Below are 17,942 nucleotides of genomic sequence, written 5' to 3'. Positions count from 1 at the left end.
CTGATTTACACTTTGACAGCAGCATCCCCAAAACATGAATCTTTGGATGAAACTGCATTTTAAAAGATTTTTTCTTATGAATTGTGTCTATCAAATGATTTACAAATTATATCTAGTTGAGTTTTATTTTTAATAGTTTAGATTTTGATAATTTTATAAGAATTATGTAAATACTCTGCTGTTAGATATAGTAAATTAAGAAGCAAGTACAATTAAAGCAGAAGGCTCATCTATAAAACCTTTTTTTAAAAAAAATTATACTTTTAAGTTCTGGGATACACGTGCAGAACGTGCAGGTTTGTTACATAGGTATACACGTGCCATGGTGGTTTGCTGCACCAATCAACCTGTCACCTACATTAGGTCTTTCTCTAAATGCTATCCCTTCCCTAGCCCCCCACCCCCAACAGGGCCTTGTGTGTGATGTTCCCCTTCCTGTGTCCATGTGTTCTCATTGTTCAACTCCAACTTATGAGTGAGAACGTGTGGTGTTTGGTTTTCTGTTCCTGTGTTAGTTTGCTGAGAATGATGGTGTCCAGCTTCATCCATGTCCCTGCAAAGGACATGAACTCATCCTTATTTATGGCTGCATAGTATTCCATGTTGTATATGTACCACATTTTCTTTATCCAGTCTATCATTGATGGGCATTTGGGTAGGTTCCAAGCCTTTGCTATTGTGAACAGTGCTGCAATAAATATACGTGTGCTTTTGTCTTTATAGTAGAATGATATATAATCCTTTGGGTATATATCCAGTAATGGGACTGCTGAGTCAACTGGTATTTATGATTCTAGATCCTTGAGGAATCTCCACACTGTCTTCCACAATGGTTGAACAAATTTACACTCCCACCAACAGTGTAAAAGCATTTCCGTTTCNCTCTAAATGCTATCCCTTCCCTAGCCCCCCACCCCCAACAGGGCCTTGTGTGTGATGTTCCCCTTCCTGTGTCCATGTGTTCTCATTGTTCAACTCCAACTTATGAGTGAGAACGTGTGGTGTTTGGTTTTCTGTTCCTGTGTTAGTTTGCTGAGAATGATGGTGTCCAGCTTCATCCATGTCCCTGCAAAGGACATGAACTCATCCTTATTTATGGCTGCATAGTATTCCATGTTGTATATGTACCACATTTTCTTTATCCAGTCTATCATTGATGGGCATTTGGGTAGGTTCCAAGCCTTTGCTATTGTGAACAGTGCTGCAATAAATATACGTGTGCTTTTGTCTTTATAGTAGAATGATATATAATCCTTTGGGTATATATCCAGTAATGGGACTGCTGAGTCAACTGGTATTTATGATTCTAGATCCTTGAGGAATCTCCACACTGTCTTCCACAATGGTTGAACAAATTTACACTCCCACCAACAGTGTAAAAGCATTTCCGTTTCTCCACATCCTCTCCAGCATCTGTTGTTTCCTGGTTTTTTAATGATCACCGTTCTAACTGGTGTGAGATGCTATCTCATTGTGGTTTTGATTTGCATAATGACCAGTGATGATGAGCTTTTTTTCGTATGTTTGTTGGCTACGTAAACATCTTTTGCAGAGTGTCTTTTCATATCTTTCGCCCACTTTTCGATGGGGTTGTTTGTTTTTTTATTGTAAATTTGTTTAAGTTACTTGTGGATTCTGGATATTAGCCCTTTGTCAGATGGATAGATTGCAAAACTTTTCCCATTCTGTAGGTTGCCTGTTCACTCTGATGATACTTTATTGTACTGTGCAAAAGCTCTGTAGTTTTATTAGATACCATTTGTCAATTCTGGCTTTTGTTGCCATTGCTTTTGGTGTTTTAGTCATGAAGTCTTTGTCCATGCTTCTATGTCCTGAATGGTATTGCATAGGATAAAACTATTTTTTCTATAATTAATACTTAGTGGAAAGAGCCACTTATTGAAATTACTATAGGAAAATCAAAATTATTTGGTAATTTTGAACACTTTACACTAGAGCTTTGGGAATCAGAAGGGGCAGCATTCACTGCTTTTATTAATTAAAGTGCCTAGTACAGAGTCTGGCACATTGTGTATGATATATGGAGCTCAGATTTTTATTGAGTCTTAGTCTTTGGTTTAATGGTGTAATATAGTTAGTTTCTATGGACAATTAGGGAAAACACATGAATTCAATGACTAATGGTAGTTGAGGCAGTATTGAAAAATCCTTAAAATAGTGTCAATACGTATAAGAATCTCAGTTTGTTCTATGAATTTAACAGAGGATCATTTTGAAAGTAATTGAGAAAATTTGTACGTCCCTTTCTATTTATTTTCACATCTTGGTCAATCTTTGAGGTTCTATTTACTCAGTTTCTGATGACTCTAACAAAGAACTTTAATCATTCCCCAGATACTGAGTTTATATATAATAATTTTTAAGAAAGTCATTGTAAAATAAGAGTTTGAGGGAAGAACTTTGATTCAATGAATAATAATTATAGAAAGCTCTCATAGAAGTCTTTGACATAAGATAGACATTTTAGTTTAAGTTTGTTTTGAAATTATGTTTTGACATGAATCTCTTCCAATATGGTCTGTTAATTTCTCCTCTCCTCTCCTCTCCTCTCCTCTCCTCTCCTCTCTTCTCTTCTCTTCTCCTTTTTTGAGACAGAGGCTCTCTCTGTCGCCCAAGCTGGAGTGCAGTGGTGCCATCTTTGCTCACTGCAACCTCTGCCTCCTGGGGCTCAAGTGATTCTCCTGCATCATCCTCCTGAGTAGCTGAGATTACAGGCATCTGCTATCACTCCTGGCTAATTTATTTTATTTTATTTTATTTTATTTTATTTTATTTTATTAAGATGGGGTTTCACTATATTGGCCAGTCTGGTCTCAAACTCCTGACCTCAAGTGATCTGCCTGCCTTGGCTTCCCAAAGTGCTGGGATTATAGGCATGAGCCAATGCGCCCAGCCTATTAATTTCTTGTAATTAAATTATTTTATTAATAAGTTTATAATATATCTTGCTGAAACCACTATTTTTTTCCTAGTTTTTAAGGAATCTCAATAAACATAATTGACTCATGTTCATATATGAGAAGGTATCAACATTATTAATTTTTAATCTCCTATTTTGCTAACTTAAATTATTTATTTCACATACTTAACATTAGAAAGCTTTTGTTCAAAGAAGCTAAGTAGTATTTGGATAGTTTACCAAATTAATATGAAAAATTCATGTTCAAGACTAGATTATTTTCTGTGTCTTAGAAGAAGAGATATAAATAGCTTCTATTTTGAAGATGTGTAACCTGAGATAACTGAATTTCAGTAACTAGATCAAAGTAAAATTTAGTTAACTTTGAGCAGCTAGATTTGAACTCTTACCAACAACATCCTACATATAATGGACTCTTCATATATGGTTCTTAAATTGAAAGGAACGAAATTGGACTCAATAACCTGAATTTTTTACTTTTACTTCATGTATTAAACTATCCTACTTTAGCAAATTTGCATTATGTGTTATTTGTATATCTTCTAAAACTACTTAAGAAACATTTATTTTGAATGCCTTTGTCAACGGAATCCCTTCTGCTTTTTCATCAAGCACTTTCATTTCTGTATGGCATATAGAACACTTCTTGTTACAAACAAAACTCAAATACTTCTTAATAACTACTTAGGAGAACTATCCTAGTAGAAACAGTGGAAGTAGAATGACAGACTACCCATACTGCTGAGACAGCTAGAATTGCAGTAAAATAATGCAGACTCTAAAAAGTACTATCTCACTGTTCAGATGAGAGGTCAAGAAAACAGTTACTTGGTTTCTAAAAGATAAGGGCATCACTGTTAACATGTGGGGAAAAGAGACTGAAAGAAGCTAACTTTTGCGTTGTGTCCTTAATAGGGCTGGGGCCCCACCAACTAGGTTAACTTAGTTCATCAAAATTCAAACCTCTTTTTTCTTTTCCGTATTTTTCAGGAAAAATCTTGAATTAATTTAAGTGGTGTTCTTAACATAATGCCACTAACAGGAGCAAGCTCCAAGAATGGAATTCAGGTCTTTCTGATTACCATATGCCTACTCATCTCACCTCACTATAATATTAGAGAGTATCTGTTACTTCCACCAAATAAGTATACAAGTTCATTCATGCAGAAATATGAATAAGAGTTATTAAAATATTTGAAATTGTCATGAGGGAAGAAACTGAAGAAGTTACTTATTTCACTTTGAGAAACACAGTTTATAATCATGTGCATATATCTTCTGAGTACTAAGAATTTGGTCTTTATAAATTCATTTTATGTTTATCTAAAAATGAAAATTGAGCTCATGTGCTATATACATTTAGCAGTAGTTGACTGTGCCACACACGGTGACTTATGCCTGTAATTCCAGCATTTTGGGAGGCTGAGGTAGGAGGATCATTTGATACCAGGAGTTCGAGACCAGCCTGGGCAACATAGTGAGACCCTGTCTCTACAAAAATATAATAAAAAATTAGCTGGGTGTGGTCCTGCACACCTGTAGTCCTAGCTACTTGGGAGGCTGACATGGGAAGATTGCCTGAGCCCAGGAGTTTGAGACTGCAGTGAGCTTTGAAATCCAACCTGGGCCACAGAGGGAAGCCCTGTTTCCAGAAAAATAAAAATAAATAAAAAAGTAGTTGACTATAATTGTCTAACCTAGGTATTGACACAACAAAGTAATGTTTGGATGTCTTGGTTTACAACCTCTTTAAGAGTTGTAAGCCTAGCTTTCCCTTTCCAGTTCTTCATGGTACAACCCCAGAAGGTTAAACTATGCTCCTTCTAACATGGGTCCAGTCTCATTTTCTTCCTTATGTGTAATCCTTGTATCTTAGTACATGTTAATTATGAATTCATGTGCTAAATAATTGTTCTTACTCTGATTAATGTCCTTATACTAATTATATTTGCACTTTAACAAAATAATCATGGTTTATGTATAGATAAAACCTTATGCTGAAAAAGAAAGTAATTAAAAATATGTAAGATAGGCTTATGAATGTATGTTAGTTAACAGGGAAAGGAGTGAGACTATCTTAATGGTAAAATTTTGAAATTATGTGAGCAGCTTAAAAAATGCATTGACTGAGTTGAATTTATCAAGCAAATGTATTCTGCAACTAGAGGAATTCTTTTTTCTGCTTAGATACATATTACAGATTCATTCATGTTTACACACTATTTTCTTTCACATTTTGTATTTAGATGGGTAACCTTTTATTTGAAACATTGTATTAATACTTTCTTCAAACCTTTATATACTTGCTTTTTTTGTGTTCTACAGAGCCAAGAAAATGATGAGCTAAGAGATGCCCATGAAAAACGCAAGGAAAGGCTACAGATGTTACAGACCAACTACAGAGCAGTAAAAGAGCAATTAAAACAGTGGGAAGAAGGCAGTGGCATGTGAGTTACATAGCTCATAAAGGCATATTCCTAAATATTAAATGGAGTGGAGTAGCATTATATAGGTGTCTTAATGGCTTTTGTTTGGTTTTAAAGAAATTATTTGGTAGTCAAATCTTTATTGTGAATTTTTAAATGGAGAATATAACAAATTAAAACAGGAATGTGTTGGTAATAACTATAAATTTTCCTCACATTTGCAGATATCATTAGCAGCCAATGATTATGAATTATTGTACACATTTTTAATATCAGTGGAATAACTTGAAAGTATGTGATTTAAAACAAAAATGGTTAATATCCGTGTGACTGAAAAAATTGCTTTCAAATAAATAAAATACTGGTGTTAAAATGTTTATAATGCCCGAAGTGTTTAAATTTTAATGGAAAGACTAGAGAAATATGAAATTCACATATATAGTTAACTATCTTAAAACTACTTCAACCTAGTATGCAATTTGAAGATCTTTACTATCCATCAGTTTGTTCTCCAGCTTATCTGAATGAATTGGCGGTCTCAGTTCAGTTGCTCTGAACAGGTGTTCAGATCTTGGTTAGTCGTAAGTGGCTCCCCTGTTAACAGTATCAACAGAGGGCAAAGGACTGAATGAGTACAGAAAATCTACTACCCTCTCATCTTTTGAGATGGATCCTTTAGGGCAATGTTGATGATACACATTGGTCTGTTCTGTAGAGAAATAGTGTTTCTAAATTGGCCAGTACAGCACTTTTACAAAATAAAAATGAAGAATTTGTTTTATGTTCAGAAAATGAAAAGTAAAGGGCATTTGGCATCACTTGTAGATAATTGTCACATCTAATTTTTTTCTTTGATGAGTGGAAGTGTTTCATATCACTTGCCAGTAAAGCAGTGATAAAGCAGTTTGTCTTAGTTTTATCCTCTGTTCACCTGACTTTTAACTAATCATTAGAAGAGTGAAATCTACTTTCTGACATACTCACTGGTAATAGTTTTTTTTTTTTTTTTTTTTTTAAAGATAAGGGCACTATACCACATTCATCTTGGTTAGCAGCAAATTCCAGATGAGTTGGTGCGGGGGGGACCATTAAAATTCTACAGTATCTATTTTTATTACTACTAGACTGAATGGGAGCAATAGACCTTAGAATATCATGTGTCTGCTTAACAGTTTGCTTTCCATACTAGCAGTTTAGCTTCAAAAAATTATGATAGAGAGTTTTGATTTCTACATGCTTAGGTTTTAGGAAATTCAATCAATAAATGGTGAACTCGAGTTAGAAATTTGGTCAATAGATATTTTTAAATTTTAAGGAATGTATAAAATAATTTTTATTGCACTTCAGACATGTTAATGAAAAAAGCAACTTTGTTTTGAAAATAGGACTGAAATCGGGAAAATAAAGAGAGCAGATCCCCAACAACTTCGACAAGAAGATTCTGATGCTGTGTGGAATGAACTGGCATATTTCAAAAGGGAAAACCAGGAGCTAATGATTCAAAAGTGAGTTTCATTTTTAACAATATGGGCTTAGATAAAATATTTGGGAGAATTTTTTTTGTGGCTTAAAGGCCATTAAAGAAACACTTTATAAAATTTGAAATAATCTGATTTTGCCAATAAAAGTAAAGAAAAAAAGACTAGCTTTTAAAAATATATATGTATTATGCAATAAGAAGTTGCACAGTTGCTAGCTCTAACAGAAACTGTATAATATGATCTAGGGATTGTGTTAATTAGTGTGGCTCTCATCTGTTGGAGGTGTCGCTCTTCATTAGCCTGTATTTTAGACACTGCCATGCTTCATTTTTGGAATAAGGTGGAGAGGGGATAACCTACCCAGCCATCCTTGTTTGATCTCCCAGATACATACGCAATGCAGAATGCCTGAGCTCTCTTGGTTCCCTGCCCTGTCCTGCTAATCCCAGCTGAGCTCATTATGGTGTAGCCTTGCTGCTACTCTTGGAGCTGGAGCTGTCCAAGCTAATTACTGGTAGCAGCAGAACTGCCTGTTAAGGGTCTGGTGTGTATCTGCTAACATGGTCCTTGGTAGTGACCTGCAAAAGACACGAGGGAATTGCCTTCTTTCTTGCTGTGCACTGCCTGTCCTTTGGGCTTACTGCTGATTTTTCCACATAGGTCTTTTAGCTGCCCTAAGTATAAAACTTGATGAAGGATATTCATGTTTTAGAAAACATACAGTTGGTTGCTTGATCTTATAATTCACAGGCTATTATATTCAGCCTGGCAAATAAAGAACATTTATTTATTTATTTTTAAGACTAAAAGGAGTTAGACCAATATAATTAACCTCTTCTGCTACTTAACTATTTCTTCATTTAGAGTTAATTTCTGACAGTCAGGCATACAGCTTTATAAAGCCTAGATGTCTTTTAGGTTGCTAGAATTTAGCCTCATTATTGACATAATGTAATTAAATGTCACTGAATTTTCTTAGGTGTAAATGAGAAGCTTATTTTGTATACTATATGATAACACGTATAACTTTTGTTTACAGCCTTTTCTGTGTAATGATAAACTTTTGAGGAAATGACCAGACCGTATGAGATTTAAATGTTGTATACTCCCATTTACCTCTTAAAGTGCAGTGTATTAGTTCTAAATATTCGATACTATAATGAAGTCTCTTATCTGGAAGACTATTTTATAAACTCATAGATTTGTCCCAGAGGCATTTCCTAATAATTTCAATAGCTTTATTGAAATATAACTCACAAGTCATACAATTCACTTATATAAAGTATGCAATTCACTGGTATATTCAGAGCTGTACCATCCATTATCACGTCTATTTTAGAACAGTTTTATCACCCCCCTACTCTCCCCACCAAAGCCCACATGAGTTTGTTGTCACTCCCCAACCCTCCCATCCATCCTGCCCAGCCCTAGGAAACTACTAATCTTCTTCCCATGTTTATAGATTTGCCTATTCTAGACATTTCTTATAAATGGTATCATTTAATATGTGGTCCTAGACTACCTTCTTTCACCTAGCATAATGTTTTCAAGGTTCATCCATGTTGTAAATGTATCAGTGCTTTATCTGATGATCTTTAATGACCTTTCTGTCTCTAAAAAAGAAAGTAATTTTGAATGAAGTGAATTAGTTGAGAGACCTAATCTAACTATTCAAGAAAATTTAGGAAGGATTACCTATAAGTGATTCATTTGGAGTTTATTTTATTTGTTAATGAAATAGAACTAAATAAAAGTAATGAGGCCTTTTAAAATTAGAGAAGTCAGAATCCTGGTCTGTTCACTCAGCAATATTTGCACTTTACGAATAGCTCCTTGAATTAAATGCCAAGTCATTATTAAAGTGTGGACCTTTTCCCTGAAATATATTGATATTCCCTAATGTGATAGCAATTTGTGAAATAGTTATTTTTTAGATCAGTCTTAATTTAGTAACAGGTAATAAAAAAATTTTAAAAGAATGCTAATGAATTGAATAAACTTTAATGTAAGCTTTTTGGGGGAGGGTTGCGTTATTTTGTGAAACATTTATTCAGGTAACAAATGTGTTTGAGTGCTGTGTAGTAGTCAGTCGGCTAGGTCAATGAAATGAGAGCACCAGACAGACTTTCTACTCTCAGGGAACTTACATGGAAACATGTTTAGTATGAAACATTATTAATGAAATGTGATGTTAAAAATAAATGGCCACGCGCGGTGGCTCACGCCTGTAATCCCAGCGCTTTGGGAGGCTGAGACAGGCAGATCACAAGGTCAGGAAATCGAGACAATCCTGGCTAACACAGTGAAACCCCGTCTCTACTAAAAATACAAAAAAATTAGCCGGGCGTGGTGGCAGGCGCCTGTAGTCCCAGCTACTCGGGAGGCTGAGGCAGGAGAATGGCGTGAACCCAGGAGGCGGAGCTTGCAGTGAGCCGAGATTGCGCCACCGCACTCCAGCCAGGGCGACAGAGCAAGACTCCATCTCAAAGGTTAGATTCCAACCTTATATAGAAAAGGAGAGTCTCCAGCTCCCAGTGCGAGCAACACAGAAGACAGGTGATTTCTGCATTTTCAACTGAGGTACTGGGTTCATCTCACTAGGAAGTGCCGGACAATCNNNNATAATGCTAAAACATGCAAAAGTGTCATGATAAAACAATCAGGCATTAAATATCAGTGCTATAGTCATTCAAGTTTGTTTTGAGGCCAGAAATTTTTTAACGCTGTATGTAGTATGTTGAATGTTTAATGTGCAGTTTTACGAGTTATAACATATATATAAATTTGAGTAACTACCACCACAATCAGTATGTCAAATAGTTCTATCATCTCAAAAAATTTCCTTATCCTGCCCCTTTGTAGTCAAATCCTCCCACCGCCACTAATACCTGATTTGTTCTCCTTCCCTGTAGCTTTGCCTTTTTCAGACTGTCATATGCATAGAATCATACAGGCTGTAACTTTCTGAGACTGGCTTCTTTCCACATAACGTCTTTGAGATTCATTTAGCTTGGTTAATCTAGTATGTTTCTTTTTATTGATAAATGATACTCCGTTTTATGGATGGACCACCTTATCCATCTATTGAAGAACATTTGGGCTTTTTCTAGTCTTTTGCTATTATGAATATAGCTGCTATAGACAGGTTTTTGTGTGAACATAACTTTTTTATTTTTTAAGGGAAGTGCCCAGGAGTTGTATTGTATTCTGGAGATTGCCCTTTCATTCTCTTACCTGTGTCTTTTGAATGGCAAAAGTTTTTAATTTTTATGAAATCCAGTTTCAAACCGTATCATTTTTAAATTTTACATTCCTAGTGTATGGATGTTTTGCAGGCTGACATTTTATCTTGCATTATTGATAGTTAAAGTCTTCCGTGTTATTATTTATATTGTTTGTTTCCTTTGTTTTCCATTTACTTCCTTCGTATGGGTTACTTAAGCTTTTTTTTTAGAATTTCATTTTAATTTTTCTATCGAGTTTTGACTATATCTTTTGAATAGTTTTTTTTTTTTTAGTATTTGCTCTTGGTATTATGTTATATATACATACCTTATTACAGTCTACTGGTGTCAACATTTTATTACTTTAAGTGGAATCTAGAAACCCTGTTTTCTTTTACATACCTTTACCCTTCCCCATTATAATATAGTTATCTCAAATATTTTCTCTAATTACATTGAGAACCTCATCACATGATGTGATAGGTTTTGCTTCAACTGTCAAACATGATTTTAAACCACAAAACATGGGTAGTCTCTTATGTTTACCCATAAGAGATAAATAATTTATGTATGGGTAAATGTAATAGAGGTATTATTTATCCTTTCTACTGTCTTCATTGCTAACCGTCCAAGTTTCTTCTTTTATAATTTTCTTTCAGTTTGAAGAACTTCCTTTAGAATTATTAAAATAGGTTGGCTGGCAGGAAATTCTCTGTTTTCTTTTAAAATATATTGATTTCTCCTTCATTGTTTGTATTAGTCTGTTTTCACAGTATAAAGAAATACATAAGACTGGATAATTTATAAAGGAAAGAGATTTAATTGACTCACAGTTTCACATGGCTGGGGAGGCCTCAGGAAACTTACAATCGTGGTGGAAGGTGAAGGGGAAGCAAGGACCTTCTTCATGTGGTGGCAGGAGAGAGAAGAGTGAGAAGTGAAGGGGGAAGAGTCCCATATAAAACCATCAGATCTCACTAGCATGAGAACATACCAGCATGAGCTCTCACTAGCATGAGAACAGCATGAGAACTGCCCCCATGATCCAATCATGGGGAACACATGAGAACACACTAGCATGAGCACACACTAGCATGAGAACAGCATGAGAACTGCCCCCATGATCCAATCACCTCCCACTAGGTCTCTCCCTGAGCACATGGGGATTATGGGAATTACAGTTCAAGATGAGATTTGGGTGGGGACACAGCTAAACCATATCACTACTGAATGGTATTTTCACTGTATGTAGAATTAGCAATTGTTTTTCTTCAGCACTTGAAAAATTTGCTACTTCCTTTTGGCCTCTGTTGTTTCTGATGCAGCATGCACTATTGAGTCTTTGTTCCACTACTGGTAATGCATCATTCTGTTTACTTGCTTTCAATCATTTTTCCTTTTTCTTTACTCTTCAGAAGTTTTGTCATAACATGTCTTGGCATGGATTTGTTTGGATTTACCCTATTTGGGTTTCTGTTTCCTGAATCCCTAGGTTTGTGACTTTTGTCAAATTTGGGAAATTTCTGTCATTTCTTTAAATCCTTTTTAAACCCTACATTTCTTTTCCTTTGACGATTCTAATGACATGAATGCCAGATCTTTTATTATTGTCCTACAGGTCACAGAGAGTCTCTTCAATTTATTTTTCAGCCTTTCAGTCTAATTTTGTCTCAGTTATTCAGATTTGGTAATTTCTATTGTGTCTTCAAGTTTGCTGATTGTCTCTTCTCTCATGAGCTCATGCAGCAAGTTTTTAATTTTGGCTATTGTAACTTTTAGTTCTAAAATTTCCATTGGGTTCTTCTTTGTGTATAATTCTTTATTTGCTTACAGTTTCTATTTAATTTAAGAGTGTTATTTAATGGTTCACTGGAGCATTTTAATTATGACTGCCTTAAAGTTCTTGTCAAGTAATTCTGACATATGTGTTATATCATGGTGGTGGCATCCTTTGAGTATAATTTCATCCTTTGATTATAGATTTTTCTCGTACTTGGTATGATGAATTATTTTTTAATTGTCTCCTGGACATTTGGACTACAGATGTTTCTCAACATACCTTGGGTTATGTCCGGATAAATCCATCATAAGTTGAAAATATCATAGGTCAAGAACGTTGCTGGGCACAGTGGCTCACGCCTGTAATCCCAGTACTTTGGGAGGCTTAGGCGGGCAGATCACTTGAGGTCAGGGCTTTGAGACCAGCCTGGACAACATGGTGAAACCCCATCTGTATTAAAAATACAAAGATTAGCCAGGCGTGGTGGCTTATGCCTGTAATCCCAGCTACTCAGGAGGCTGAGGCGGGAGAATCGCTTGAACCTGGGAGGTGGAGGTTGTAGTGAACTGAGATCATGCCATTGCACTCCAACCTGGGTTTGGGCGACAGAGTAAGACTCTGTCTCAAGAAAAAGAAAAGAAAAGAAAATGTATTGAATACATGTAAACTACCAGACATCATAGCTTAGCCTAGACGACCTTAAAATTCTCAGAACACTTACATTAGTTTACAGTTGGGCAAAATTATCTAATGCAAACCTATTTTATTTTATTTTATTTACATATATTTTTTGAGACAGAGTCTCGCTCTGTCACTCATACTGGAGTGCAGTGGTACCATCTTGGCTCACTGCAACCTCTGCCTCCCGGGTTCAAGGGATTCTCCTGCCTCAGCCTCCTGAGTAGCTGGGGCTACAGGAGCTAGCCACCACTTCTGGCTATTTTTTGTGTTTTTAGTAGAAATGGGGTTTCACCATGTTGGCCAGTCTGGTATTGAACTCCTGACCTCAAGTGATCTGCCTGCCTCCACCTCCCAAAGTGCTGGGATTACAGGCATGAGCCACTGTGCCTGGCCAAAATCCATTGTACTGAATATCTCATACGTTACTTATCGCTAGCCTGGGGAAAGATCAGAATTCAAAATTTGAAGTACGTTAAAATTGTGAAAGCTTTACACCATCATAAAGTTGAAAAATCATAAGGAGAAGCATTGTAAGTCAGTGATTATCTGTATTATATTTTGAGACTCTGGGTCTTATTTAAATCTTTTATTTTAACAGGCCTCTGATGATATCATGCCTGAGGGAAAAGGTCATCTCAATACTACTAGGAAAAGGTGGGAGCCTTACTCCTCCCTTTTACCTCTTAACTTTTCCTCTGCTGATATTGCATTGAGAGAGTATGAAGGGGTTACTGCTTAGTGTTGGTGAAAGAACAGGCTTTTCACTCTGCTTTCTTTTTTTCTATTTGTTTTTGAGACGGAGTCTTGCTCTGTCACCCAGGCTGGATTACAGTGGAGTGATTTTGGCTCACTGCAGCCTCCGCCTCCCAGGTTCAAGTAATCTCTTGCCTCAGCCTCCCGAGTAGCTGGGATTATAGGCGTGCACCACCATGCCCAGCAAATTTTTGTATTTTCCATAGAGACAGGGTTTCACCATGTTGTCCAGACTGGTCTCAAGCTCTGACCTCAAGTGATCCACCCGCCTTGGCCTCCCAAAGTGCTGGGATTACAGGTGTGAGCCACCATGCCTGGCCCTCAGTCTGCTTTCATTGACAGAGTGCTTTTTGTTTTGTTTTTCCCTCCAGTTGATTATGGTTGGAGTAGGGTGGGCATGGTGAGCAGGGTTTTTGTTTTACTGGTCCTGCCCTTTCCTGGTCCTTTGGCTAGAGAGAGTAGGCTTTCCTTGAAGCGTTTTTTGTTTGTGTTCATTGGCACTTCTAGGTGGTGAGTTTCTCTGGGAACTAGTTTGGGTATGTAGGAGGAAAGAAGAAAACTCAAGGAACTCACCACTGTGAGTCACTTCTCTAATGTTGTTCCTCTTCTCCTGAGCTCCATATTCTATCCTTTTCCCTGCTTTTCAAAGTCTCATGTTTGTTCTATTATTTTCTGGGTTTTTATAATTAATTAACAGGAGGAATAGAGATAGATACATCTACTCTTTGTTGGGAAACAGAAGTTTCAGCTTGTTTTTCTATGGGCCAGGCAGTCTTACTTTTGAGTAATTCATTAATATCTAGTTTCATACTCAGTCTTAACTATTTAAGTAATAAAATTTACCCCTTTTTCTGTAGTAATAAGTTGCTTTTAAATGTAAGGTTAGAATCTACAAAAAAAGGATATACTATTAATACTACCTTTAAACTGAATTTAAATAGTACTTCCAAATCCAATTTTAAAAGTTAACTTTTAAAGACTTTTATAAAACATTGTATGGCAACTGTATATCAATTTACAATATATGGTTAAAAATATAATGCTACCACTGACTGAGATTATAGAGTTTCTACCATTGAGTATGGTCAGAAATATTAGTTGCTGCTATCGCATGAGAATCTGAGAACTTAAAAAACTTACATGGAATATAGTTCCTATAATATTTCATTTATATTTATAAGATATATTTATTGTATCATAACTATATTTTAATAAAAAACCAAGAACTTAGTAATCTGTGAACTGATAAATTGGCTGATTCCTTCAGTATTTAATGAGCATTCATGTGTTCATTTATTCATTCATTCAGTATTTAAACAATATAATTCAGAGCCAGGCACTAACTAGGGGCTGAACATACAGTAAAGATTAATAGTTTCAAGCTCTAGGAAAACTTAAGTAGGGGTATCTGCCATTTGCTAGTGAAGTGAAACCACTCTTTGGAAGCTAGATAGTAAGAGGCAAGCTTTCAGAAATGCCAGCAGGCTTAGTCAGCTTTCTCACTCAGTTGGAGTTGTTGCCTTACCAATGCTAAATCAGATGGAGTAGCCAACAGAATCCAACATATGCTACTATTCTCCCAAGTGAAAGTATTAGTAAAAAAATATTTGTGTATATTCTTTCAGAATGGTGATATAAAACTATAATAAGGGGCTCAAGTACAGCAGAAAATTAAGCTTTTCTAATCCAGCAAATTATATATTACACAATGTCAACCACAGTTGCATGTTCTTGCTAGGAATGTGCTGACATTCATTGTGTGTTTTCTGTGTCCTTGGCTAAATAAATCAGAAATGTACAGTGGTTTTAGTAATAGGTCTTTCTGTAGTAATCTGTAGCCTATGTAAAATGCTTCAGCTGTGTACTTTTCTAGGCACAGGTAAACAGAGAGAAATAATATGTTACCCCTTTTATCAGGTCCTCATAACTTAATAGAGAAGACAAGCAAAAGTATGATTAAAAGCCATAATAGAATATTAGGGACACAAGGCAGGGAAAGCTGTATTCTGCTTGTGAGTGGAAAAAGAGCTAAAGCAAATATCTTTCTGATATAACAAAATGCCGTAGACTGGGTGGCTTAACAGACATGTATTTCTCATAGTTTTGGAGAATGAGAAATTCAAGATCATGGTGCCAGTGGATTAGGTTCCTGATGAGGGCTCTCTTCCTGGCTTGTAGATGGCTGCCTTCTCAGTGTATTATCACATTTCAGATTTCTCGTCTTAAAAAGCCACTGAAACCATCATGAGGACCCCTTTCTATCCCTGATTGCTACTCAAAGTCCCCATCTCCAACTGTCCTCACATTAGGGGTTAGAGTTTCAGCTGAGTTCAAATCTGATGTATGAACACAGTTATAGCTGACTGACATATGTCATATATAACACGTGTCACATACGGATTTTGAGGGGATCTGATTAAGTCCATAGCAATCAATATTTTAGACTATGATTTAAGGATAATTAAAGCAAGGACAGAAAAAGTCTAGGTAAATTGTTAAATAACCAGCAGGTAACTAAAGGATACTTGTTCAAATTCTCGCCAGTATATGAAAAAGGTGGTCACACTCTCTTTAAAACAAATTTTTTCTTCAACACTTTGGCACTGTCTCTTCTGGTTTTATCTCTGTACCTCTGGCCACCTATTCACATTCTCCATTGCTACCTTTTCCCCTGAAATCAGCTGTTTACTGTTGCAGTATTTTTGAACTTTGTCATAAGCATCCTCTGTACTTCATTTGCGTATTTGCCCATGACAATCTCATCTATCATCCCCTGATTTTAGTCATTTCTTGCCGATTGACTTTCAGACGTGTGTATCTAGTATAGACCCCTCTTTCTGAACTGCAACTAAGTATGTCCAAATGTCTACACAACATCTCCTTTTGGATGTCTCACTGAGATTCAACATGTTTGAAACCAAATTCATGATCTCCAAATTTATTCCCGTCCATTATTCTAAATCTTAATAAATGGTATTATATAATCGATCAGTTTCCTCAAACCAGAAACCTAGGGTGTTATAAGTTTATTTATTGTTTTTTAACTGAGGCCTCCCCTCACTGAAGTCCATACTAAGCCTTAATATTTCACAGCACAAACATCCTTAGTATGTATCTTATTTCTTTCCATCCTCACTGTTAAGCTCTTATTCATACCGCCACCATCCCCTAGTCAACTAGAATAAACTCATAAACATCTGCATCCACTCTTATCTCTTCATATCTATTTGCAACGTGCTGCAGATTGACCTTTTAAACTATAGTTCTGAGAATATCTCTCATCTGTTTAAAAACTTTTAGTATCTTTCCATTGCTCTTTAAACAAATCTGAGTTCATTATATAACACACTTGAATATCAGCCCCCCTTTTTTTTTTTTTTTTTACAATTTCTGCTTTCCCTTTTGTTTCATATCTAAAAATAAGTATGAGAATGCAAAATATTTGCACAGAATTACTAATGTTTTCCTAGTTGATACTGAGAATTCTGGTAAGTTTGTCAATGAAGGCAGTTGAGCTGGAGTCAGAATTCATAATCCAAAAACTTCCATTTTATTTTATAGAAGTAGGAAATTTTACCCCTATATATTATAAGTAGATACATCTTCTTTATTTCAATGATCTTTCGGTCATTTTTCCTTAATGATAAAATGTTGGCTACAAATCAGTGGCATAACTCAGATTGGAGTACTTCTTCTCTTTGGGGTTAAATATTAAATATGTGTTGGCCATAGTTTTAAAGAATATCCTATAAAATCAATAATAATTGCTTAAGTAGCTAAAATCAAAATATTATCCTAGAAAAGTTCAGCCATTTTTTTTTTCCTCTGCAAAGCAAGACTCCCAGTCTTCTCAAGCTAGAATATAATTTTCTTTTTTTTTTGGTATGTAGAAATGAAGATTTTAGGAACTGCATTTCTCTGAGATGGAAATAAAATGCTTAGCAAAAAATGTCTGCCAGTGATGACATATTTTGAAAACAAATGTATTTTCAGGTAACCATTAACAATGTATAAATTTCACATTAGTTGTATTTTAAAGCATACAGTTCGGTGGCATTTAGTGCATTCACAATGTTGTTTAGCAGTGAACTTTAATTCAAAAGCGTTTTCATCACCACTGAAGGAGACCCCATTCCCATTAACCAATCAGTCTCTGTCTCCCCATTTGTCCCTTCTTCCAATTGCTGGCAACCGCTAATCTGCTTTCTGTTTCTACTCCTTTCCTGGACATATATACTATGGATTTACCTATTTTGAAGATATGAAGAATTCCTGTGACTAAATAAGAAAAGGACAGTCAACACAATAGAAAAATGAGCAAAATACTTGGACAGATATTTCACATAAGAGGACATCCAGGCTGGGCGCAGTGGCTCACGCCTGTAATCCCAGCACTTTAGGAGGCCGAGACCGGTGGATCACGAGGTCAGGAGATCGAGACCATCCTGGCTAACATGGTGAAACCCCGTCTCTACTAAAATACAAAAAAAAAAAAAAAAAAAAAAAAAAAAAAAAAATCAGTCGGGTGTGGTGGCGGGCGCCTGTAGTTCCAGCTACTCAGGAGAATGGCGTGAACCCAGGAGGCGGAGCTTGCAGTGAGCTGAGATCTCGCCACTGCACTCCAGCCTGGGTGACAGAGTGAGACTCCGTCTCAAA

At 36.0% G+C, this 17,942-nt stretch overlaps 1 protein-coding gene across 1 annotated transcript in view; it reads left to right on the top strand.

Annotated features, from left to right (window-relative positions):
* The window catches only part of LOC108520592 (centlein-like), a 296,774-nt gene that overhangs the window by 110,944 nt on the left and 167,888 nt on the right, over window positions 1–17,942 (top strand). The window contains 2 exon segments of the mRNA XM_017860004.1: window positions 5,267–5,388; window positions 6,753–6,872. Of these exon segments, the coding sequence (XP_017715493.1) occupies window positions 5,267–5,388; window positions 6,753–6,872 (242 nt within the window).

Source organism: Rhinopithecus bieti, unplaced genomic scaffold (assembly GCF_001698545.2).
Source record: "Rhinopithecus bieti isolate Rb0 unplaced genomic scaffold, ASM169854v2 scaffold_51780, whole genome shotgun sequence".
Lineage (NCBI taxonomy): Eukaryota > Metazoa > Chordata > Mammalia > Primates > Cercopithecidae > Rhinopithecus > Rhinopithecus bieti.
Note: the sequence above shows the minus strand (reverse complement) of the source record. Positions and strands in the feature narration are given on the sequence as shown.